This window comes from Neopelma chrysocephalum, unplaced genomic scaffold, assembly GCF_003984885.1.
Source record: "Neopelma chrysocephalum unplaced genomic scaffold, ASM398488v2 Primary Assembly neopelma1_97390, whole genome shotgun sequence".
Taxonomy (NCBI): Eukaryota; Metazoa; Chordata; class Aves; order Passeriformes; family Pipridae; genus Neopelma; species Neopelma chrysocephalum.
This window is the reverse complement of record NW_020926031.1, coordinates 78,652-103,464: the sequence shown is the minus strand read 5'-3', so window position 1 is coordinate 103,464 and position 24,813 is coordinate 78,652. Positions and strand designations below refer to the sequence as shown.

The 24,813-nt window shown below is 43.3% G+C and overlaps 1 protein-coding gene across 6 annotated transcripts in view; it reads left to right on the top strand.

Annotated features, from left to right (window-relative positions):
* NEURL1 (neuralized E3 ubiquitin protein ligase 1) overlaps positions 1-24,813 on the top strand; it is a 151,529-nt gene that overhangs the window by 55,994 nt on the left and 70,722 nt on the right. The window contains exons 2-3 of one of the 6 annotated variants that reach the window (XM_027672306.1): positions 5,244-5,307; positions 6,016-6,144. The exons of 1 other annotated variant lie outside the window; for it this stretch is intronic. In XM_027672306.1, coding sequence (XP_027528107.1) covers positions 6,120-6,144 — 25 coding nt within the window. In that variant the 5' untranslated portion in view covers positions 5,244-5,307; positions 6,016-6,119. Of the gene's footprint in view, positions 1-5,103; positions 5,129-5,243; positions 5,308-6,012; positions 6,145-7,030; positions 7,088-7,190; positions 7,277-24,813 lie in introns of those variants that run through there. 4 more of the 6 variants (XM_027672305.1, XM_027672307.1, XM_027672309.1 and 1 more) reach the window with 4 other exon arrangements.

Sequence of the window (24,813 nt, the reverse complement as noted above, 5' to 3'; positions counted from 1 at the left end):
ATACTGATTAAATCCTGTTTTCCTGAGCTGAAGAACCAAAACTCATTTCTCATTCCAATAATAGCTACCCCCAGTCTACTGCATCTGGCTTGAGACCTTTCATGATGCTTCTGTGAGACTGAGGTTCAAAACATCTTTTAATTTGAATAGTAGAAGAAAGGAGTTAAAGGATATAACAAGGGAGGAAGGCTAAATTTCAAATAAAACTTGAAAAGCCACAAAGAGTATAGAATGGGGAGGTACAAGACAACAGTGTCTGGTGAGGGAGAGCAGGAGACCCAAGAAGGGTAACAGATGAACAGAGGAGTGGGAATGGGCAACACCTGTAACAGGCATGACATGATTTGTTTGGTATTTACACCTGCAAGATTCTTCTCATCAGGGCTGGAAAATTCACCATTGCCATGCGTTTTGCCCTTGAAGTATTTGACTTCCAGCTCCTTTGGTTCCCCAGAGTCTAATGTAAAAAAGCTTGCAAAAGCAGCCTTGTTAATGGCAAAGTTTTGTAAATAAATCCCATTTCCTCTAGCATGGCCCTTTAGCAGGAGGCAGGGAAGTTTTGGGGTGAGGAGGAGTGCATAGGGAGCCAGTCCTGGAAGAGGATCAGGGACCTTCCTCTGTGACCCCAGGAGCCTTTCAAAGTTCAGGCTAAAAACTTTCTTTGAGCACCTGCAGTGGGGGACGTCTCATGGACATGTGGTGTGAGCCTGCTGCCTGTCTTGCCAGCCCAGAACGTTTCCTTTGGATTCTGCTGCCCTTTTCTGTCCTCTCTGAAGGACTTTCAACAGGGTAATAAAAAGGTGCTTCTCTGCTGGGTTAATATTTACATCACAAACATACAGCACCTTTGCTTGGTTACAAACATCAGTGCATGTAAGTGAGAGGCTTTTCTTGGAAAGGGTGGCACAGGAAACAGAAACATTATTCTCTCCTATCACTGTATCTACTAAGAAAAATCTTTAGAAACTGCACTTCTATGCCAAGGGAACATTATTGAGATTACAAATTCAAGGTCTCAAAAGCTTGCATGTTCTGGAGTGGAAGCTGTCTATCTAACCTTCATTTGTACCCTGGTGCTTTCTGATTACCTTATTTACCTCTTTGGTTTCACAGGGTTCCTGCCTGTGCCCTTTCCAGAGGGCATGGAATGAAGATTGTTAAAGTGAATTAATCTGTTGCTTGAAAGGTCCGCCTTTAAATTTTTGCAAAACCTCAAAATATACTTTAGCTCAGGCAGAGAGGCATCACCTCTTCCTTCAGAAATATTGTGAAATGAATATAGTGTTTGCTCAGTCAAACGTTCAAGCAAAAATGCCATGAAAATGCTGATGATTTCAGCTGGTAATTTAGTTTTGCAGTGCAGAATTTGGATGTTGCCTGTGATAAAGCATGAACAAGCTACTTATATAATATAAAAGTATATATATTGTACCAGCATTCCCTGTAACCCTGTGTGGAAAACTGTATTGTACTTCTGTTGCTAAAACCTGTCATAGTGCCTTATCACACGGGATGATACTGTTTAAAGTTTCCAAACGTTTAATAGCCACAGAACTGGACTTGAAGTAACAAGTCCTGCCATGTTATTGTTGTGCTGTGCCTTCAGTCAGAGTAAAAATAAAGATATTCACATGAAACTAAAGAAAATATTTGCTTTAAGATAGAAACTTCAGTTTTCTCTCTAGTTTTTATACTTGTTCTGAAAGCACAAGTCAGCTTCACTAGGTGAGTGTTATAAATCAGCATTTCTTTGTTTTTTGAAATGACAATGGTTCTTCTGGTGAAATGTTTTTATCTTCATTTTCCATTACATTTGGATAGGCCTAAGATTCTTTTGAATCTTCTTGTGCTTGAAGTGTTAATCCGAAATGGCAGTGAGAGGCAGCTATTAATTTAGCATATAAATGAAGGTGAGAGCTGGAGGCATTTGAAGGCCTAGTCAGTGTTGCAGGCACTGGCCCTCATGAAGGGGCTTTTGGCAGATTTCAGGGAATCTTGCCCCAGACAGACAAAGATTTTCTGTATAATCTAAAAGCTCCTGGTTAGCTCGATGCAATGTTTAATTGCCAGGCACAGCTTACGTTGAATTTTGTGATTTCCAGTGACTACTTTCTCTTACTGTCCCACAGGGTTTTCTGAATACATTATCCCAAAAGCATTCAAGAAGGGAGCACTCCTGGCTTTTGGGGCATTAATTTCTTTCCTGACACCTTTATGCACTGAGTCACTCTCTTTGAAGATAAACCCAGTCCAGTGGGGGCTTGTGAGCATTTGCATGCTGATGGAAAAACGTTGTGCAACTTGGCCTGAGATCAGTTCAGTTTCTTGCCTTGGAAATCCTTCTCCTTGCTTAGCCTCTTGCCCCTCTCCAGCACTGCTGTTTCCCTCTTCCACTCCTGCAGACAGTGACGCAGGGGGGTTACGATAGAACTCTGGGTGCTGGCAGGGTCAGGGTTAAGACTGGGATGTCCTGTGGCAGCTTTGGCGTGACAGCCCTTGAGCAGTGACATGATGCCTCTGGCTCTCCTTCACTGAATCAATCCACATCCTGGACATCCATTACAACACCTCCCTGATGTCTTCATTGCCCTACCAGAGGCAGCCTTTACCACTGTGCCACTGCAGCTCCTGCTAAAGCAAACACAACTGATGTCTCATTTATGCTGAGTGTGAATGTAAAGTGGATAGTCAGCCTAAAGATTTTTCCTGTCCTTAAACTCTCCTTCCTGCCGTGCCTGCAGATAATTGTATTGGGATAACTGAGCACCTGGGTTAGTGGTCACGGTGCCATAGTTTGTAGGTATGAGTGGAGATTTTGATTTTAAGAATTTGAGCCAGAATTTTGAATTTCCTTTGGCTTACACATTGAGACTTGGCTTTCATCCAGAGCTGCAGCTTTATAATAATGCTTAATAATGACATAACTCATTATATTCCCAAATGGCTGCATAAATGTCAACTAATCAGCATACTGCTTGCTGGGGCAGTATCATTATCTTTGTATTACAGAGAAAGAATTAAAAGCAGAGACACACCTTTTGTCTAAGTTCCCTCTATTAATGGCAATAAATTATTGTTAAAAGGATGCTTAGAAGGCAAGGTTTCCTAGCTCTGGTCCCTGTTTCTTATGCACTTGCATATACTGGTGATCCTTTTTTTCTTGGATGCTTTCCTGTTGAGAACATTATTTTTCCTATAGAGTTACAGTGGCAGAAGTTCCTGAAGGAAATCTGCTTACTGTACAGGTGAAGTTTCCCCCCATGAGTCAGAGACTTAAGCTGAAAAAAGACCTGAGAATGTGTTCCCGTAAATTACCTCATCTTCCTAGATGAACTCCAGCTGTTTGCTGAGAGCTACTGTGTTGAGCGAAAAAGGGCAATTTCTAGTCAATCTGTTGGTTACCATAGAGTTAAGTGCAGTGGTAATAGAAAACTGATTGCAGCTTTTAAACATAAAAATCATTATGAGAAGGTTCTATGTCCCTGGCAAATATTACATTGATTTTCACAGTTTCCACCTTTTACCCATACTGATATTCAAGGAAACTTTTTGGACTGGTTTTTGGTGGGATGTGTCTACCTGCAGCACTGTTAAAGTGGATGAAACCTCCAATCTAGAGAGGTTCCCCTTTCTCCTTCTTTTGTCTTGCTTATGAAGAGTAAACTCCAGTTCTCCACAGAGCCAAATCCAGTCCCAAAAGACTTCTAGCTGCATGAGGCTTGCCTGAGCTGGATTTTCATCTTCCTGGCCTGGCCTGTGCATAAGTATAATCTTATCCTTGATCATCATTAGTTGGATTTTTCATCCTCTCCTTCTTCCCTCTTTGTATCTTTTTCTGTGTCTACTCCTGTGCCAGACAGGTCTCTGTAGAGCTGTTTTCCCTGTTGTGGTTCCCTGCAGGTATCTCTCTTGCTTTCTTCCAGTCAGGATGGAATGGGCTGTTTGGCCATGTTGGGATGTCTTTTCCCAGACCATGATGGATTTCTAGCATCCTCCTTCCTGGTTGCCAGCCTTCTGACCAGGACACCAGAGAAGCAATGCAGATGCTCATGACCCCTCAATTTCATACCCAAACCCGCTGCCTGGTGCTCAGGGTTAGGGTTTTTATCCCCAGAGGGATAGGAGAGATGCCCCATTGTCTGCTCAAGGCTGCTTGGAAAGATCCAGGTTTTAGCTAATACACAACCTTGATGACATGAATCTATCTTCAGGAGTGCTCTGCAGCCTCAGCATCCTACTCTTGTGGTCGATGAGTATATTTAGCAAGATCAGACATTGCCTCAAAATACTCCTGCAGCAGATTCCTCCCAGCTTGGACAGCAGCACTGCTTCTTGGCTGGAGTTTGCTGGATGCTGTTCATGAATGGGAATGGATTTAGGGGCTGGGTTTCTGTTGGGTCCAACCTAATACCTTTGTTAGTGATTTAGGAGAGAGCACAAATGGGAATGATATTGACTTTTATACTTGATGCCAAAATGGGAGGCCTTACCCATATTGACAAGGGCAAAGAAACACCCCAAGGGGACCTAGAAGGTATTGGCAGAGAGAACTGTAAAATAGGAACAGGGCTATAGGTAGGTTTTTCCTATGTCTAGAGGAGAACCTAAACATGAAGGTCTGAGGAGTAATTTGGAAAAGAGCAAGGTCTGAAAAGTGACAAGAACAAGTCAGCAGTAAGTTTCAGTGTGACATGACTGAAGGAAAGATTTGCCATATGGCAAATAATCCTCAAAGGTTTATCATTGAACAGGGCGGACAGGCCATTTTACTGCCATGAATGGCTCTGAGGGGCTGTGTCCCCTACAAGCTGCTCCACAGCACTAGGGGAAGTTCAGGGGTGGGAGGGGATGCTGGATTTTTTTCTAAAAAAAATGGAATTTTAAAATCAATTGAAATTGTTTATAATTTTCTGCCAAACAGGATGACTCACTTTGGCAGTCTGCCCTCTCCATCCTCCCCCTCAGACAAACAAACAAAGCCAATAAGTTGCAAAAAATAAAATAATCAGAAAAGATAACAATTCAAAATTTTCCTTTTGGTATATACAAAACAAAGGTTTTAATTCTTTTTTTTTTCTAGGACATCATTTCAGAGCTGGTTTGAATGACCATAACTTGAAAAAATGAGGTAAAAATAACTCTGAAAATAAAATGCTTCATTTTGAGTTAAAGAAACATTTTGTTCAGCGAGACGCACAAAGCATTCATTTTTGGGCCAACATGAAATTATATTTTTTTTCTAGCAATCTCTTGGTTGAGGCAGTGAACCAAGAAGTCAATTATTCACAGAGCTGTAGCAAGATTAAGGTAAGGATGGAAAGCAGAGCTGAAACTGAGGGAGAAAATTTGGGATTGAACGTCCAAATTAATCTTCGTTCCTCCAAGTGAAATGTCGTATTTGATGGTGTAAATTCCTGGACCCTTTGCTGTCAGCCTGAGAGGGTGGGCTACCCTCAGGACATGAAACAGGCAGTGTCCTTGTGGCCTTGTGGTCCCCAGCAGCCAGGGAGCAGAGCAGGGTGCTGTGATGGGGTGGTGTGACCTGGGAGATGTCCTGCACCCATTGGGGTGTGGGGGACACACCGCAGTGCTCCTGGAGATGAGTCCTCACCCCACCCGCTGCTGCTGTAAGTGCAGCATCATCTGGGGAGGGGAAAAAAATAGAAGGCGGGGGGAAGGAAGATTATTCTGCCAAGAAGCTGCCATGAGCTCTGCGGAGTGTGACTATGGGCAGGGATGAGCGGAGTGCTGCCTGTGCGCTGCTCAGCTAAAGAAGAGCTGCTGCTTGGCTCTGGGGTCTGGGTGCAAGTCTCCTCAGCTGGGCAGGTGGGAGCCACTGGGTGAGCCGGCAGTGGTGACTGGCTGCTGCTGGGGGGCTTGAGAGAGGCTCCTCTCACAGGTTGAAAATGCTGGACACAGCTTTCCTCAAGCATGCAGCAATAGTGCAAACACCCTGACTATGCTTTTTGGCTTGGGCTTTTTTTGCACTGCCTTTTTTTTTTTTCTTTCCAGAAGTGCTGAGACCTCAGCACACAGATGTCCTAAGCAATAATCCTTACAACACAGGCAAGAGAAAATCTCATTTTCCATTTTTCCGGTGGCAGAGTCGAGGCAGTGGGATGGCAGGATTTGCCCAACACCATGGTAAGAGTTGGGAGGTAGAGCTGCACTTGCAGCTGCATAAGTTTGACTCTTGCTCCTCTGCAGAGAGGAGGGCGACTGCGGTGCAGCATAAAGATGCATGAGGTAGTTTTAAACGAGCCAGCTGGGAGATGCCGTGGCTGGCTGTGGCAGCTGGGTGCTTGCTGTGTTAATTTACTCTCAGAGCAGTGGACAGGAGAGATGGCAGGGACATGAGCGTATAGGCAGGGGTGTGCAGTGCTGGAGATTCGGAGGAGGGAACGAGCAAGGTCCTGCATGAACTGCGGGATGCAGAGAGAGGGTTCAACCCTGGCTGCAGTCCCCTGCGCACCTCCCTGAACCGCTGTCGGCAACCTCCTGCTGCTGGCCATATCCATCAGCAGAGGTAGTGAACTGGAGTGCAGAAAGCCTTGCATCTGCGCTGAACGTGCGAGCCCTGCACGAAAGAGTTTACTGGGGGTATTATTTTCAGTCTGTGGCGAACCATTCTGCGTTTCGAGCGCTTCTTTGCTATTAAATAATTAATAATTAACCTGCAAAGACCGTTTGAAGACTCTGGAGTGGTGATGCCTGGTAATAAATTTTTTTTAAACTTTTTTTTCCTATTCTGATTTTTTCCAGGATTTTGCACTAGGGCATCAACCACTGGGGAGCGAAAGTTTCAGATGGCCAAAGTCGTTTGATTTTATGAATCTTGGTTTTTTTTTCCTTCGGTGGAGCCTGCGGTCCTCCCGCTTTGTTCCTGGCGTTGCCGGGTTTCGCCGGCTACCGCCGGGTTTCATCCCGGCCAGCGGCGCGCAGCGCCGGTAGCACCGCGCGTGGATGCCTTTGCCCGCTGAGTTCTCCACCGTGGGACTGTGGTGTGTGCGTGGGGAAGGGGGGACACGCTGCATCCATGAAACGCCGGCAGCTATTTCAGGAAGCCGCGAAGTCTCCTCCTTCTTATGTAAATAAAGATGACAGCTCGGAGCGCCGGTGCCGCGGCGGGAGGCGCGGGGGTGGGCGGAGGCTGCCGGCGCGGGGCAGCCGCGTCCCGCGTGGGCCGGGGACTGCGGAGCGGAGCGGGAGCCGGGGCCGGAGCCGGGCGGGGGCTGCGCCGCCATGGGGGGGCAGGTGACGAGAAGCCTGATCTACGGTAAGGACCGGCCCGCCCTCCGCTGCGGGAGGCGGCTGGGAAGGTGCGGCGGGGGATGCCGGGGATGCGCGTTCTGCCCGACTCGTCCTCCAGGAGCATCCCGCTCCCGGAGCGGCGCTGGCCGGGGAGGTAGCCCGGGCTGGGGATGTGCTCGTCTGGCTGCACCACGGGGATAAGGCACAATTACCTGCCCGGGCAGCGCTCACGGGCGCGCTGGGAGGTGTCAGGGTCGAAAATAAAGTAACTGTGTCCGCGCGCTGTGTGACAGCCCCACCGGGGAACACCAGGCCCGCGATGGACAAGGTTACTGCCAGCCGGCTGAGCGGGCTCTCAGAACAGTCACCTTATTTCTCCTTTCCAGCAGCAGTTTTTTCTTAACTGAATTGATAAGGTTTGGAATGAACGTTGGTTTGAATTGACGAAGCTGAGGCCATTCAGTGCAGCCCACTCCCTGGGTTTGCTGGGTGATGTACAGCGGGGGAGAGGGAGGAGCTGGAGAGGGACTGGAATGCCCTGCGTAGGCCAGCGTTAAAACAGAATTTGAAGCTATAGACAACGTGCCATATTAGCTATGTCCCTGCCTGAGCAAGTCTCATGCCATAAATACTTCTGTGAGAATATTGCACTCCTTAGTATTAAACTTGCCTATTGCTCTGATGTGTTCTGTTTAAGTTTGGATGTAGTAAATGTGCTACGTCTAGTGAGGTGTGAGTGTATTTCCAGAGACCCTTCCTTGTCACAATAGTAAACACAGATATGAAAGACGTAGGTAAAGCATCACGTGGGTTTGGAGTATCTCGTGTCCTTTCTTTGAACAGAGATGCACGAGGTATATACATTTACTCTGTGAATATCTTGTTACAGCCCTGATTCTTCCCATATTTTCCACTGAGTCCAAACCCTATAGTTTAAGGAACAAATGGACATAGTTAGGAAGTAGATGACTCTCCCTAAAGATATTTAATAGGATGTTTCAGTAGAGATTTTTATTTGTTCATCGTTTGTGTTCTAAATTTTCTGTGGCCTGATCTTATTACTTCCCTAATCTCATGATATACGTGCAATATACAGAATAATTGTACTGTCAAAGTAAAAAAAAACAACCAAAGAGCTCTGATTGTTGTCTTGTGATTGTAAGTGCCTTTTCACCTTTGAAACATTATTTGAATGAATTAGAAAAAAAGAAATGCCTGTGAAAGAATAACAGCTATATATGTTTCCTGTGTGAGCCAGGGTCTTGGCATTCCTGCTAGGGCTTTCTCCTGCTTGCAGCTGGCAGTACACTGCACAGTAATCTTGCAACTTCTGCCTTTCAGCAATTCTACTCCAGCAAGTGTGCTTCTCTTTAATTTTTATTTGTTGGGAGAGGGAGGCTAATGAGGTGATGTGGGTAATTAACTCAAATTTTCCTCTTCATATAGAGGGGCTACAGGCTGTGTTATATACAGAGGTGATGCACCTCTCTGTTCAGCGCAGTGATGCTTTAAAAAAAGAAAAAAGGACCTGCATTATATTAAAAAAATAATCATGCTACAAGAGCACATTTAACAAAAATAGACTACATCTGCTCTTGTGGTTTATCTGTGGCTACTGTCCCTCCAGTTCCATCTTTCTGTTGAATATTTCTGTTTCAGAAAATAGCTGTGGAAAGAGAACAGAAACTGTATCCATTTCTTAGAAGTGTAATTGAAAGTGAATGTAATGATACTGAAAGGAGTTGTATTGATAACCTTGGGGGTTGACAACCTTTGTTTTTAGAAATCACGGGTAAATAATCAATCCATTTCCTCCATGCGTCAAGGATGGGCTGGGATTTTCATAAGCACCTAATTACTTACTGAAAATTAGCTCAGATGGGGAGATACTGCACATGCTGGCTGCTGGAGGCTCTGCTGAGCTGGTCTTGGGGAAACAGCAGGTTTCCCTGAGACATGTGCCCAGAGCAGTGCGCTGGGGTCCCTGCCTCTGCTGGGGCACGCCCTGACCTTGACAGGGTTAGAGGAGTTTATTGAGATTAAAGCTCCTGAAGTGGGTCTTGAGGGAGGCACCCTTAAAAAAAAAACAACTAAAACCAAGTTGGTGATTTTTAAAAGCTGTGTGTGCCCTGATGTAAGGACAGAGAGGTTGGGCGTTGGCTGACAGCCAGCTGAATATGAGCCAGCAGCGTGCCCAGGTGACCCAGAAGGCTGATGGCATCCTGGCTTGTATCAGAAATAATGTGGCCAGCAGGACCAGGGCATCAATTGTCCCCCGTACTTGGCACTGGTGAGGCCACACCTGAAGTGCTGTGTCCAGTTCTGGGCCCCTCACTACAAGAAGGACATTGAGGTGCTGGAGTGTGTCCGGACAAGAGCAAGGGAGCTGTTGAAGGGTCTAGAGAATAAGTCATATGAGGAGTGGCTGAGGGAGCTGAGGTTGTTTGGTTTGGAGAAAAGGAGGCTCAGGGGAGACCTTATTGCTCTCTACAATTACCTGAAAGAAGGTTGTAGTGCAGTGGGGGTCAGCCTCTTCTCCCAAGTAGCAAGTGATAGGACAAGAGGAAATGATCTCAGGTTGCACCAGGGCAGGTTTAAGATTGGATATTAGGAAAAACTTCTTCATTGAAAGGGCAGTCGGGCATTGGAACTGGCTGTCCAGGGAAGTGATGGAATCAATGTCCCTGGAAGTGTTCAAAAAGCATGTAGAAGAGGTGCTTAAGGACATGGTTTAGTGGTGGACTTGGCAGTGCTAGTTAATGGTTGGACTTGACCTTAGAAGTCTTTTCCAGTCTTACATTCTATGATTCTAGGTGTGCAGTAGTCAAGTGCAACCATACCTGGACTGTCATGATGAGGAACACCTGGCATCATTTTACCCTGTTTCACTCATGCAGCAAAGTCAAGTTATGCAGCGTTCCTGCTGGATAGAGGAGTCTCAACATACTTTGGCACAAGTATAGCCATGGGTGGGTGATGCGTCATGCTTGGGGTTGTGTGGTCAGTGATGGTGATGCTGGATGTCCCTGGACCTGCACTGATGCTTGGGTCAGTTGTGTGAAGTCCTGCAAGCCAGTGCTGTGCTGATCCTGTTTGAGGTACATGCACACTGTCATGGGCAGGCATCTCCTTAAGTGAAAATGCTGCTTTCCCATTGATACATGGGAGGAGAGCTATGCTATCTGTCCTGATGATGGAGTTGGTGGATGCTGAATGGACCCTGAGTCACCTGAAGGAAAGTTTCCCACTGATGGGACTAGGAGGAAAAGTAATATTTCACCGAGGGTCACTGACGCATCAGTTTCCTGAGCTTTCCAGGAGAGACCCATCTCTGACTTCATTCCTCACCACCGAACAAACTCCAATGCACCTGCATCATGAAAGGCAGTACCTTTGTCTTGAAAGGAGACCTGTGACTGGACATGGGAGTCTTCTTCTCTGCACAGTGTTGAAGCACAGTCATGCAGTCTCCATCTGTGTCCCTATGCTCGGCACTGTGGCGGTCTCTGCTCTGCTTTCCCATTCCCTCTCACTTTTCCACCACCTCCAGAGAAGTACGTGGTGTGTTCCAGAGCAGTCTGTGCAGAGAGAAGAAAAATGGAACTAGGAAGTTCAAAGGTAACACAGCCCTGATGGACAGGATGTTTACTTGCTATTTAAAATGTAATATCTATACATGAGGTGTTTAACACTGTTTTAAACAGGAAATGTTAATATGATTGCTTGTGGTTTATCTGAAGCTGGTTTCTACAAGAATGACTGTATACTTATAGGCAGAGTTTACTAAATAATTATATTGGATTACTTGCTAGCTAATTATACTTGAAACAAGTCTCTAATAGATGCATATGTTATAATACCTGTGTTGCTCTTATGTGTTTGATACAGCTGTCATCTGCTGCAGTAGTTTTTAATTCCTCCTTATGGCCGTGAGTGAGCTTCTATTTGTGGAAGATCCTACTCTTAATTTTAGGTGGCGAAATCTAAGAGATTCTGTCTGAGGAAAAAAACCAACACCTCAGTATTTTTTATTTCTCTTTCACTCATAACCAAACTAATACAAAGTGATGGTTTAGCTGAGGAAGCTGCTGCACTGTGCTGGGAGAGGGATTCAGTGTATGTAGACGTGCAGAGGATAGTGATTAATATCTACACATCTCTTCAGAGGTCTTTTGACTAGCTAGTGTGTACAGTGTAGGTTAATTCACATGCAGATGACATGAGGCTGCATACCTGCACATTTGCTCAGTACCTGTCCCTACTACAAGTCATAATTCCTAATAAGTCACTCATTGCAGGGCTTTGTTTCACTTTTGCTTTAATTACTATATGTGAATCTGCATACCTACACATTTGCTCAATAATTATCCTTACTACAAGTCATAATTACTAATAAGTCACTCATTGCATGACTTTGTTTCACCTTTGCTTTAATTACTAGATGTGAATCTGCATACCTGCACATTTGCTCAATAACTGTTCTTACTACAACTCATAGTCATTCATGGCAGGGCTTCGTTTCAGTTTTGTTTTAATTACATCACAGACATTCATCAGTTTCGCTGTGGAATCATTCTTACAAGGAGCAGAGGAAAAGGTATCTTGTGTCACATTTTCCAAACTGTAATTGTGTGGCATCAATGTAATTGCAAAGAAGTCCCCTGTGAGAGCATGTCGACTTTTTAGCCCGGAAGGTGGTACTGATTGACAGATGTGATTTTCAGTTTAAATGGCTGAGGTTTTAAGTTTTTTGCAGGTGATGCTCTGTAAGTTGTGAATACAATAAAAAGAATGGCTCCTGTTTCTTTGTGGGGTGCATACAGAGGATCACATAAATATTATGCATGACCAGATTTATACCACCTGTATATAGATCTGATGAGCAATGTAGCCACAGTTGTGTGCTGCAAAAAGGAAGAAGGAAGCAGGAGTTAGGGTATAGCAGGACTCCATCCATGCTGCATGGCACGAGGCTTTTGGATGGCTCTTTGGATTCATTTCCCATTTCCTTGGGATCTTGTTTTCCATGGACTTTCCTGCACCTGGCTGGTCATTTATTCCTGTGCAAAAGAGGTGTGAAGCCCTGACATGGTCCTTTCTCCACATTTTGTTCTCCTGGAGAATAATTTCTGGGTCTTGTTCACATGTGTTGGCAGGAGATTTGGGACACTCGGGTGCAGTGTGAAAGCCCTCAGGCCCAGTGAGAGCTGCTGAGCTGCTGCTGAAGGACTTCGGGGAACAGCAGAGGGTGGAAGCCATTTCCCTAGTGAAAAATGGCTACAGTGTGCAACTTCTTTTACTTTTCACTATAGAGCTCTGTTGCTATCTTTTTCTTAATTCCTTGTAGAGTGGTGAATGATGTATCTACATGCAAGTGCTGAAATCAGCTCTGTGGTTTGTTTCTCATTAAGTGTATTCATTGTCTATCCTACAACAGCCACTCCAAATACCAGAGTTTACCCTTGCAGTTAATACCACTAAACAGCATTGTTCTCTAATGCACACTGTTGCACACATAGTCTAATTTAATAATTTCCATCTTCTTATACCTAATTAAAACCTCAAATATCCAAGAAGAAATAAGAAACAACAACATTGAAAAATGAAGACCTGACAATATCACCTGCTAGTGAGATTTCTGTGCAAATTAGTATGGCTTTGTATTCTTATCTCTAAGTTATTGCCTAGATTTTGGGGTAGCTTCTCAATTGATGGAGTGACTGGTGATGGGATCAGCCTCACTACGGGGTGAACATCTCCCATATTCTGCAGATAGTTGCTTATTGAATACTAATACAGGACTGGGGAGAAAAGGTGGTTTCTAAGCTCCCCCTGCTTTCAGCACAATTGCTATATAACACTGAAAGCAAAAGAGCCTGCATATGTGTGTATGAGGAATTAATCCTGTTCAGGGTTGGATTAACTGGTGCAGAAGACCTTGGGCAGGATGCCAAAGCAGTGTTGGCATTTGCTGAAAGTGGGACTTCCAGAGATTATTTTGCTTTGTACCTCTGACCTGTGGGTCACCTGCCAGTGTCTGAAGGTGACTGATAATAAAGTACTTCTAAAAGGAAAGTGTGTAGGACTTCTGTATATAGAGATTTTATGGGTAACCATATTTATACTTGAAAACTAATGTGTTTTTCATTAGTTGTGGCAGTTTTTGAGTGTAGGGATCTTGGTACAATGGTGATAGCAAGGAGCATTCCTGTTCTCATTTTGTCCTTTACTTTTGTGATGTTTTCCCATTAACTTTCCTGTCAACTTGATGCTCTATTCTGATGGAACCTTGGGACTGAATGTTGTTTGTCAGATTTTCTTATCTTATTTGTCTCCTCTGACTGCTCCTTTCCCTCCTCTATATGAATGCATTCTTACCTCTGATCCTTCTTCACCTCTTCCTTGCTTCTCTTGTTTTCTTAAGAATTATGGGTGATATGTTCAGCTATCATTCAATTAATTTAGAGGCAGCACGTGTCTCTTCAGGAAGGTTTGTAGGATCCCCTGACATGTCCTAGGGAATCATTTGCATATTTAATCAAAGCAAGTAGTTCCCTAGCCAGAAGATTCATATTGTTAATAGTATAAAATAAATTTACTAAACAAATATAATTACTATTGCTGACATCTAGCAGGAATTAAGAAGAGGTGATCTCTAGACATATAATCTCAAAACTGGTAGGGTTGCTTTAGTTTTAATAAAGAGTTTTTCAATAATGATATCCATACATGCAGAGGGTTGCATCGAGATCAGTCTAAAAAATTGTTAACCCTGAAGGAAAGGGAGTTTCCTGGAAAGTGAAAGCAAACCAAAGAATGGATTTATTGTTTGCTCTCAGTAATTGTCAGGGATCACTGATGACACAGCAGGGTACCAAGCTGGAGGTCAGCTTCCCTGAGGCTATAGGAGTGTGGCTGGCAGCCACCAGCCTTGCTGTACACGTGCCCACAGCTGGAGCATATGCTGCAGCCCTGTGGATCCCTGTACTTTGCTCTAGGCTTGATCCCTATTATTTCTTCCTGTCTACTCCCCTCTAAATCTGTGTTTTACTTTGAAAATATATTTATCTGAGTCCAAATGAGTCCAAAGTAAGTCAGAGCCACCTTCTCTCTGTAGCTCTTGTTGAGTTAGTCTCACCAGGATTCCTGTTTCTTGACTCTGTCCGTGATTGTCTCTTGAAGGGACACTGTAATTCGTTGGCATTAAAAATAACATTCAAGGTGACTGCGGTTGGGGCTAGGAAGAGGAGTCCTTTGATTTATCTGAGATATACCATGGGCCTGATAACACAGCAAAGGGGATCGGTTCAAAGAGTGATGTGATAATTGATCGGATGCACGAACGTATTTTCCTCATTAGAAACTTTGATATTACTTTTATTTTAAGGAAGAAGGGAAAATAGTAAAATGGGTATATGATAAAAGACGTATACATTCATGAACATGACACAGAATGTAAGCAGTGTGCTTCTGATTGCTGCCTTCCCAACAGACAGTATCAGCAAAAATCTGAAGTTCTTGCCCTCTCCATCAACTTAAAACCACTTATTTCATGAGAAACCTTTGAGATAAACCAAGGGCCCTTGCTATGAAAATCAGCTTCTTTTTGTGGTTCAGTTTTCTGGCTAGCAGAGGCTGTTCCCATCTTTGATTTCCCTAACAAGAAAGTTCCCACAAGTGACTTGCAGATGGCTCAGTGTGGCTCTGAAAATGCAGGTTTATTATTGCTGCTGGCAAAGACATTGGGTTGCTTGCTGCAATTCCATGAAACTTTTTCTGGCTGATACTGCCAGATTTTCTCTGTGATAGGCTTTGCTGTGCAGCCACGTGGCGCCGTGTGGATACAGCATTGGAAGTTTTTGGCCTATAGACTTGTCAGCAAAAGCAGGACCTGCTGTGAGATACCAGGGTGGGACTGAAATTGTGTTTTTCAAGAAATTCTGAGGCTTGTGGCCTGGCTTAAGCAGTGCCCATTGAAGCAGGAGGGAATTTGAAGGAAGCATGTGTCTGTGTCTGAGTTGCACCTTGGCAGGTCTGGAGATTGGTTGTGATTTTTTCTGACTTGGACTCCTGCAAGAGCCTGTTTTTCTCTTCCCCGTGGTGCTCCCTAGCAACAGCTCCCTTTAGCTTGCCTTATGAAGGTCAAGTGATCCTCAGGCTCCTGCAAGTCCCGGACCTGGTGTTATCTGCTTGCTACAAGGAAGCTGTGCAGCCTTGAGAAGGATGGATGGTTTTGAGCCTGGGAGAGCTCTCCCACTTGCAGAGAGGAGGTTTCTACCTACAAAGCAAGGATGGGAAAGTGCTGTGCAGAGCCCGGGTGTGATGTTCTCCCCTGCTTGCAAGAGTGGAGGGGGATTTGAGCAATAAACCACACCATGGCACGCAAGGAAGCCATTTTAATTTCAGTCTCTGCTGGAAGCACCACATGGAAAAGAAAATGTGATTGGTATGAAAAGAAATGTTTATGTTTCTGGGAGCAGAGACCTCCTGAATAATTAGTATCACTTGACAAACTGCTGTTCAAAATGCAAGTGGTTTAAGTGCTGCAGTTCAACAGGCATTCGTCACAGCTGTGGCGTAAATGTGATCCATGCTGTGGGTTGGTTCCTGCTGCAAAGTAAAGAAGATTTCCGGTAAACGTATTTTGCTTAAGGAAAATGTCTCCATGATTTCACTTTTTCTGGCTTGGAAAAACTAAATGTTAGAAAACTGGACAAATGGCAACTTGGTGGCAAGGATGTTTGGGATACTTTATTGGAATAAAATAAACCTCGGATTTTGTTTTCTGTTCCACAGACCAGGCTTTCAGTCAGAAGAAAGACAGAAATGTTTCATTTGCTTTAGCTTCTGTGGGGAGAGAGAAGGGAAAGGGCTTTTGGGGGAGAGTTTTGAAAGCTACAGCTTCATTTCTGATCTGTCTGTCTCTGATATTCACTGCCTCAACTAAAAGTACTTTAAATAATATCTTACTTTTCTCTAGGGCTGTTTGGAGACTGACTGAAGACATAAGGGTGTTAAGAATTTGTATTTTTCAAAGGTTAAAAATGACATCTTACAAAGAGTCTGAGATTAAAAAAAAAGTTAAAAGAAAAAAGTCTCTCTGGAAGATGGAAATATGGGTGCTTATAATGTGCTGAAGCATCCCAGATCAAAATGTCTTCTATCTTTACACACCAAATAGAATCAGATTATGAAATATGAAATAGAGCTTTAAAAATCTAATTCCTTTTACAAAGGCGTCATCAATGCTATGAATTTCTTGCAATTTGGAAAAGGAGAATTGCTCAATTTATTTTCTCATTATCCTAAACCAGTTCAATGCCACCCTCTGTTTTTTTCATCTCTGAAGTGCAAGAGGCTATAACTCGTGTTGCCTTCTTGTTTTATGACTCTGAGTGAAGCTGTGTGTTTAGAAGGAATGCAAGTTTGGGAGTCCTGATGGATGTTGGTCCATCTCACATGGAACTGGAGCTGCAGCACGGTAGGAGTTACTGTTCTTCTACTCTTAATCTGTCTCTCCATCAGTGGCGTTGCAAAATTGGCCAAAGGGACCTTGATCAAGCAACATGGCTCTGAGAAGGTTCCTGGACAAACTTGTCTCCTTTCTGATCAGCCCAAAGTTCTATTGCTTGAGCAAAGGTGGGAGATACTGTGTCTTTATATCTCATTGTTTGGATTTACTAACTGTAAAATGATCTTACTCTCCTCGACAAGGAGAGTATGCACAGCTATTCTGTGCATAGCTTCTAGCAATGAGGCTTAGGTAGGAAAGTGGGCTGTGCTGTCTTTGGAATGCAATAGAAGATCTTGCATGATGTTAGAAATTAAATCCTGAAATGGAGATGCAGTGATTGCAGCTCCTTGCATCCCTCCTATGCAGGTGTGCCATGGCATTTATCATACAAAGGATGAAGCATGCAGGCTATCTGTACCCATGGCAGAAAGAAAATGCAGTGAAATATCCTTCAAATGTACTACAGATAGATTTGAAAGAGTGCTAAAGTAATTCAGCATGTTTGCAAGAGCTGACTGCAGCTCTTGCAATGCTTTTCTCTAGAGATCCGGTAACCTCAGCCATTCTGCTGGAAGATGTTTCTATCTCCTTATCTGTAAAGTGGCTACCTGAGCTCTCTTCACCCACTCATGAGTTATCCCTCAGAGACCTTTCTGCTCTGAACCCTCATACAGCAAAGCTGTTCCCTGAGGACTCCAGGTCATGCCTCATCCCCAGCTGATGGCATCTTCAGACTGACCAGTGTACAGGCAATTGCTTGGAGACTGAGAAGTTCTGTAGCACGTGATAACTGGAATATTTTGAGGTTTAATGGCTATATATACAAGGCAATACATGCTTTCCATCTTCTCTTAATCCTGTGCTTTGGAAAATCTGTGCTTTAACCCTTGTGTTATGACTTTGTATCAGTGTTGTCTTTAGTGGTGTGGCAGAAGCTGTAGTTTTGTGATACATACGTGGCTAGTACTGCTGGCTCAGTTGATGCACAGGAAGGTGTGTTGTACTGTGTGAGCAGCTGTAATAAAGCTTAAGTATGGGCAAATTACCCTCAATACCTTTCAGTACTCCAGAGATTTTGCAGTGCACCCTCTGGGAAAAAAATACAGATTGGTAGTGGTTTGGGATTTGGGTAACTTCAGTTTGATGACAGATATTTTGTGTTTTTCCTCTATGTACTGTATTTACAGCAGTAGGTTCAGATTATGCATTAAGATCTGCTTTTGGGTACAGAAAACTAACAAGGGAAATGTTTCGTGGCCCAGAGGTCTGGATTTGCAGACTCCAGTTCAACAGCTGCATCTTTCCATGATGTCAGGAAGGAGCATCTGTCAGGGATGCAGTGTGGTCCTTATTACATTACAATTTAGAGCTGTGGCTTCGAAAAACGGGTGCATTTATATACTAATTTTTTTTTTTTAAATTGAAAATGCAGTGGTCTTTCTTATCAGAAGAAATACCCCTTATCTGAACTAAAACTAAAGGATTTCCCACAATTTTTTAAACTAAAAAAAGCAAGGCAACTAGGTGAATGAGTTGACCTCCACACCTAATTGCTCCTTGCTTTTCTGAAATAGTGTGTGTGTCTTTTCAGCAGGAGAGTAAAGTCCCCTGAACCCTTTATGCTTGTTTGCTGTTCCCACATGACCTTCAAGGCAGTCATGCCATGAATGTGGTTTCATCAGGAACAGTGCTCTGACTCATGTGACATCGAATTTCTTCCTCTTCACTCTTATCAATACATCAATATGCAGAAATGCCCTTTTGCATGAATTGCAAAACAGCATGTTGTTCCTATTCCAAACCGTCGTGCTTTTCTAGTACATCTCTCTTCCTTCAGCTATTTAGAAATGCAGTCATCTTTTCATTTTCATGATGTTCCTCTTGTGTCACCTGCTATACATTACCCAACTTCAGTAAGTGTCAGGAGAGATCATGTGAGTAAGTCTGCAGCGTTATAAAATTATTGAAAACTGAATAACTGGGAAATTTTCTTTTGTTTGTACACACTGACGTTAACACAATTTCCAAGCTAAGGACGGCAAAGCTTCCTGGGCTCTCACATGAAATATTGGGGTAGCCTCCTTTACAAAATATCTTGTGGTTTTGCCCCTGTTACCCAAGTAATAAGAAAATAATCACAAAGGTTTGGAAGAGTTCTGTGAGGGCTTATAATGAAAGGGCTTTGAGCTTCCAGTTTGAAGTGTATTTTTGCCTGTGCAAATCAGAGAGGACTAAAGCTCTTTCATGTGCTGTTGGTGACAGAAGAGGTGGGGAGTTGCCTCTCGCTGTCCTCAGGTGCAAGGAGTTGCGTCGTCCATGGGTATGGAATAACAGATGTCCTGACAGATTCATTAAAATAACTGAAATTCAGATGAAACACACTGTTACTTAAAAAGCTGTCTTCCTCTTACTCCCATTTATTTGCTGTTTCTTTACTTATATGCAGCTTGTAAACAGTTCTGGGCAAGACTCATCTCTTCTTTCTGTCTGTGAGATTCAGCACGATGGGGGTGGCTAGCAGGCAGGATCTCTTTTAAAGAAATAAAGCAAGTCTATGTGCTCTTGTCCTTGGGCAATAAGGACTCAACACCCTCATTCTTTTACTGGCTGACCTATTGCAGCAAATGCTAAGGAAAACGAGTTCCTGTATGGGCTACTCCAGCAGTTGTTTACAGCAAAACGTTAAGTGATAATTTTGTGGGTCTGGCGTGGGAATTGCTAGAAAGGATGGCGGAATAGTATTCACACTCTTTTTTGAATAAGCATCAGAGATGCTGTTTATCGTTGTTAAAATAAACTGTAACTTTATGGTTTGAGTGGATGATGAAGTTTCTTGTTTTAATTCAGTGGTCCAGGTTCAAGTGCTGGTCTGCTAAAGAAACAGAGTTATTTACTGGCAAAGGGTGTTGAAACTGGTGCGAGCAATATGCTGCAGAGCCAGATGAGAGTGGGAAAGTCAGTAATTTAGATTCCACTTGTGACTGTGGTACAGAAAGTGCAGATTAATGAAGGAATGTGCGCATAGAGGGCCAAATTCTTGCGTAAAGGGAGAGGTGTTGCCCTTTCTCCCGGTTTTGCCTCAGCAGTACTTAAATTATTTCCCTGGAAAAAAATAATATTTTAATGGTGTAGTGGTTAACACTTCCAGAGTCCTCTGTGGTCTGGGCAAAAGTTCTTGCTTATAATTTCTACTTGTGCGTCAAGAAGTTGCTGGAGAGCAGGGCTGGTGCCCTGCTCTGGGGTCTGGGCCCTCATGCTGGCTCTGCTGGGTAGACTGGAAGTTTAACGGGCCGATGGTGAGAGTCGTGGATGGAGCTCCTGTGCTTTCATCCCAGTAATGTACCTGAAAAAAATGCCATTTTGATGGCGAACAGTAGCGTCATTTAGTACCCAGTGCAAGTTACTTTGCAGGAATACGTGACAGATTAACCAGTGGGCTACCAAAATAAATCCATCTTTTTATAACTGTGAGATATAACTCTGTTAATCACTAGGATCTGTTATGTGTCAGGAGACAGGTAGTTGTTGGTTTTTTTTTTAAATGAGAAGATATGAAGCATATCTGTCCTGAGGAGAACAAACCAGGAGAGTGCAAGAGATTTAAAAATAAAAGAAAGGAGTAGACCTAAGTGAGAGAGGAATGTTCTGGGTAAAGTGAGGCCAGTGAAGGAAGTGGAAGACCCGAAAGAGAGAAGTGGCTGAGAAACTTTAATACTTGTGACAAGGGAGGAGGAGGAGGAGGAGGAGGAAGATGTTTTTGAGAGGAAGGAATGGCAAAGCAAGCAGAGAGGAAGATTGTGTGTTCTGTGAATTTTCTTCAAGGAGAAATGGACAGAGGGAGAGAGAGAGAGGAAAGAAGGAATTAAAAAAAAAATACATGGCTCCTGTAATCCTGAAACATTTAAGAGGATGTTAAACGTGGCCAAAGAGCAAAGCGAATAGTAAATTTTAACCTGCATGAGTAATTGCTAGCTCTAATAACCCTCTACTTTAAGAATTTATTTGCTGCCAAAAGCAGGAAAAAAGCCACTGGAATCAATATCATTTGGGTTTAGTCTGTGTGGAGCAAGACTAGAATTTCAGGTGCATTTTTCCTTTTGTAAGCAAAGAACTTTCATATTCCATTTCATAACAGCATAAACCCTGCAGCCAGGTGACCCTCTGCAGATATATGTTTAAAGAACTTCCCTTTAGAATTGCTTTTGGACTTTATATTGAATGAAAATCTTTGATATTTGAGTAACCAGTGTGGATGGAAATAGTTTGGAGACTGTTCCAACTAACAGCAAAGTGAGCAGTGCAATTTTCTCATGCTGAAAAAGAGAGTTTCCAGTTGATCAGAAAGAAATTAAAGTAATAAAAAAAAAAAGACATAGAAAAGATGTACAGGGTGACCGTACTTCCACAGCCACCAGTCTACAGGAAGGAAAGAGCAATTACCTAAATCTGGGGACATCAACACCAGAAAATTTTGGCAAAAGATTCAGGGACCTGCTCACGCAGCTGAGCAATGTTGTCCTTAGAGAGACAGGAGTAAGCAATAAGGTCTGGAAATTCCTGATGTCTCCTGTTGTGAAGTGGAAGATCTCCATCACAAGGGTGTCTGTAGCTGGGAATTGTCCTTCGGCTGTGCTGCCACTTGAGATGTCCCCTGGCTGCTCTGTGAGAAGGGCCATGTTGGCTCTTGGGTTTGGAGGTAAACTTTCACAGGAGCTTGTGGGCAGCCATCAGCAGAGGAGGCACACGTACACTACTGGGAGAAGGGAATGTGAACATTTGGACAAAGCACTGCTTGGGCTCCAGAAAATGATCACTACAACTCAGAAGTGCTTGTTAAGTTTTAAATCCGTGTAAGGAGCTGCTCCTGGCAGGCTTGCTCCCAAGAGACCCTGCAAAGAAAAATAGCAAGGGACTACAGGAGGAAGAGTGTGAAACAAGCATGATTTGAGCACTGTGTAAACAAGATTGTGCACAAAACGACCCGACTTTATGGTCTCTCTAAGTGACTCTAAATGGATGTTTTATATTAGAAAAAGTGCACTCTCCAAGCGTAAATGTCATGTATGATAGAAGAAAAACTATGTTTTTCTATCTTCTGAGATTCTTTAGAAATGGCATTATAGCATAAAACTTCATGGTATGTTGTCCTGAATGATAAACATAATCTACGCTCTTCAGCTGAGTAAGAAGAGAAGAAGAACAGGCTCTGGAATATATATCCTGACCTGTTCAAATACTAAATCAAAGTGAGGGCATACACATGTGATATTTGCAATAAATTCAAGCGCACAGAAGAGACAGCAAAGTTTCTGGAGATTTTACAACTACAACGCAAAGTTGTCAGCAATGTCTCTGAACTGAGAGGAATATTATGCCTTACTAACATGCACTGCTATTAGGTAGGAGCACATCGGGTCTGTGCTGGGCATAGCTGTGCTGGGCATAGCTATGCTGGGCATAGATATGGGTATTTGAGAAGGTGTGAAGCCAGGTGTGGATGCTGAATCCCCAGTGTGGGCGAGTCCACGAGCTCTTGAGGAAGGAGCTCTTTGCTGTTTGCTCTGATCCAAGCTCACGTAGCGTGCTGGTCTCTAAACCTTTTGTGGCTTTCAGAAACTGATGGTATTTGAGGGTTAAAGGGCTATAATCTCAAGGATATTTAGTTTTCATATTTTAGTGCAGCTCTAGAGTTTGCTGTGAGATGAATGGTGCTCTCCCTGTCTTGGAGTGTTTTCCACGCTCCTTCTACAGGCATCCCTGTAGTAGTTCTTGTTCTCTGCCCTGGACCTACAAATACAAGTCCAGCACCCACACCACCTTCTTGCAAATGCTATCACTGCGGAGATGTTCCTGCTTTCTGTTCTGTTAGGGAGCCTGTGTTGTTCCAAAGTGTTGCTGTTCACTTGCCTTATTCTCAGAGTACTTGGCAGAGCTGAAGTTTCTGGAGAGAGCAAGATAGGATGGTGTCTCCTGCCTGGGTCACTTGTCTTTCTCGATTAGAGGTGGTCTCTGATTAGGGAGCTGTCTAAACAAGACACTTTGGATATAGGAGGTCAGAAACAACAGGGGATTGTTGACCACTGTGTTCTGCATCCCCAGTGTATAGTCTCATGCACTGGAATGAATGGTAGAGCAGTGGGACAGTGTCCTCCATTTGCTCATCGAGATGAGAAGCATAATTCAGAGATGTTCTACATAATCCCTGTCTCTTTCTACTGGTGGTGGAGGGAGTGTAAAGAACAGCATCCTAATATAGCTGATTACATTGTAAATATACAGTGGAAGGAGCCTGATGTGGGCCTAATTCAGCATCTTGAGTCAAGAGGCACATTTTTGATTTTACACAGAAAATTCAAGCCCTTGAGTTCAGAACCACAGCTTCTCTAACTTGCATTTTCTTTGCGTGGCTTTGTCAGTAGGCTATACCATTTCTACCATCTCTTGGATTTTGGTTCTATAGATCCATTTGCTTGTCTCTACCACTCTTACGTTTGCATTTTCCTGCTCTCCATTGCTCCCCCGTCCTTTCTCATCCTGACAAATGATATATAAATTTTAACCTTGACAGGTTACTTCTGTTTCTGGTGAACTCTCAATATTCAGGCTTTTAAGTTATTACACTGTATATGGAAAATGTGCCCAGGATAGACTTTCCATTAAACTGTATTTAAATTGGAAGAGAATGCTGGCACCTCAACAAGTATTCCAGAATTAGATCCCAAAATACTGAGGCTAGTTAATCTTTTGGAAGAACAAAAAACTCTTGCTGATTTATATTTAGCAGAGGGAATGCATTTTAAAAACACAGTCTATATGAGGCCCCTTGAAGAAAACATCTTTTACACTGATTTGTAGTGCATGGAAATAATACACAGCCATAAAATATTTGCAGTTAGGCTCTGCTTTTATGTTGCTACTTTTTTGCAGTATGAACTGTCGTGAACCCTCTGAGAGTGGTTGCTCTGCTGACTGTGGGCTGTGCGGTGAGACACGACTGCCTCTGGGGCAGCAGCTTTGCTGTTCATCTCAGCTGTGCCCAGGATTGCGGGAGGGGAAGGAAAAAAGCAGCGTGCATTTAGCACTACAGTGGGAACACTCAATTTGTTAGTGTGAGGCTTTGGTTCAAAGAGGATCCAAGGTTTGTATTTGTACTGTACCCTGAGACCTGTTTAGAGAGAGATGAGGGACTGTTGGCCCTAATCTCAGCACCACTGCTCTTAGTTGAGTGTCTGCAATAACTACTCGGGCTTAGTTTACATGATTAAAAATTAGGAGGAACTCTGTAATGTTAACACAGGTGTAACATGTTATGTGCATAGTTCTAATCTATACTAAGAATATGAGTAACTGGGATTATGGGAGGTGGAACAGTTCAATGGCTTATCCCAATGGACAGTTTCTGGAAAAGGAGCTATGGCAAGGAATTGGTTCATGAATGCAGTGAGTCAGAAAAGCAAACATAACTTATAAAGTATACATCATCTTACAGCAAACAGTGTATCAGCTTATCTTTGAGAAGATAAGGATTATCAAGAGGATGGAGCATGGAAAGTTTTGGTTTTTTTCTTGCTTCTGTCCCACCATCTGCAGCACAAACAGATCAGCCATTACCCTGGGCAAGCTGTTTCTCCTCCTCCTGAAGCATCAGATATTAGCAAAGGAGAAGATTCCTAGACTGCACATTTGCAAGAGAAGGATAAACAGAATTTTTGAAACATCCCTAAATCTTAAACTGAACTGGACCTAATCTTTCTTTCATTGAAGACATATATTTTTACATTTCTTGTTAGACTGCTGACAGAGCCAACCTAATCACAGCAGAGCAAAAATGCTCTAAATCAAGAAAGAGATCTTAGATGCTTCCAGAGCACCATTTTTCACTTTGATCTTCTCATTTCCTACTCACAGTATCTAACTTACGATAGTGAGTTAGCGTAAGTAAACCAGAGTAAGAACAATAAAGATGCAAAATCACCAAGATGCAAAGCGAATAAAGTCAGAAGTGCCTTGCTGCTCTCAAAAACAAATAATTATATGGGATATGCAAA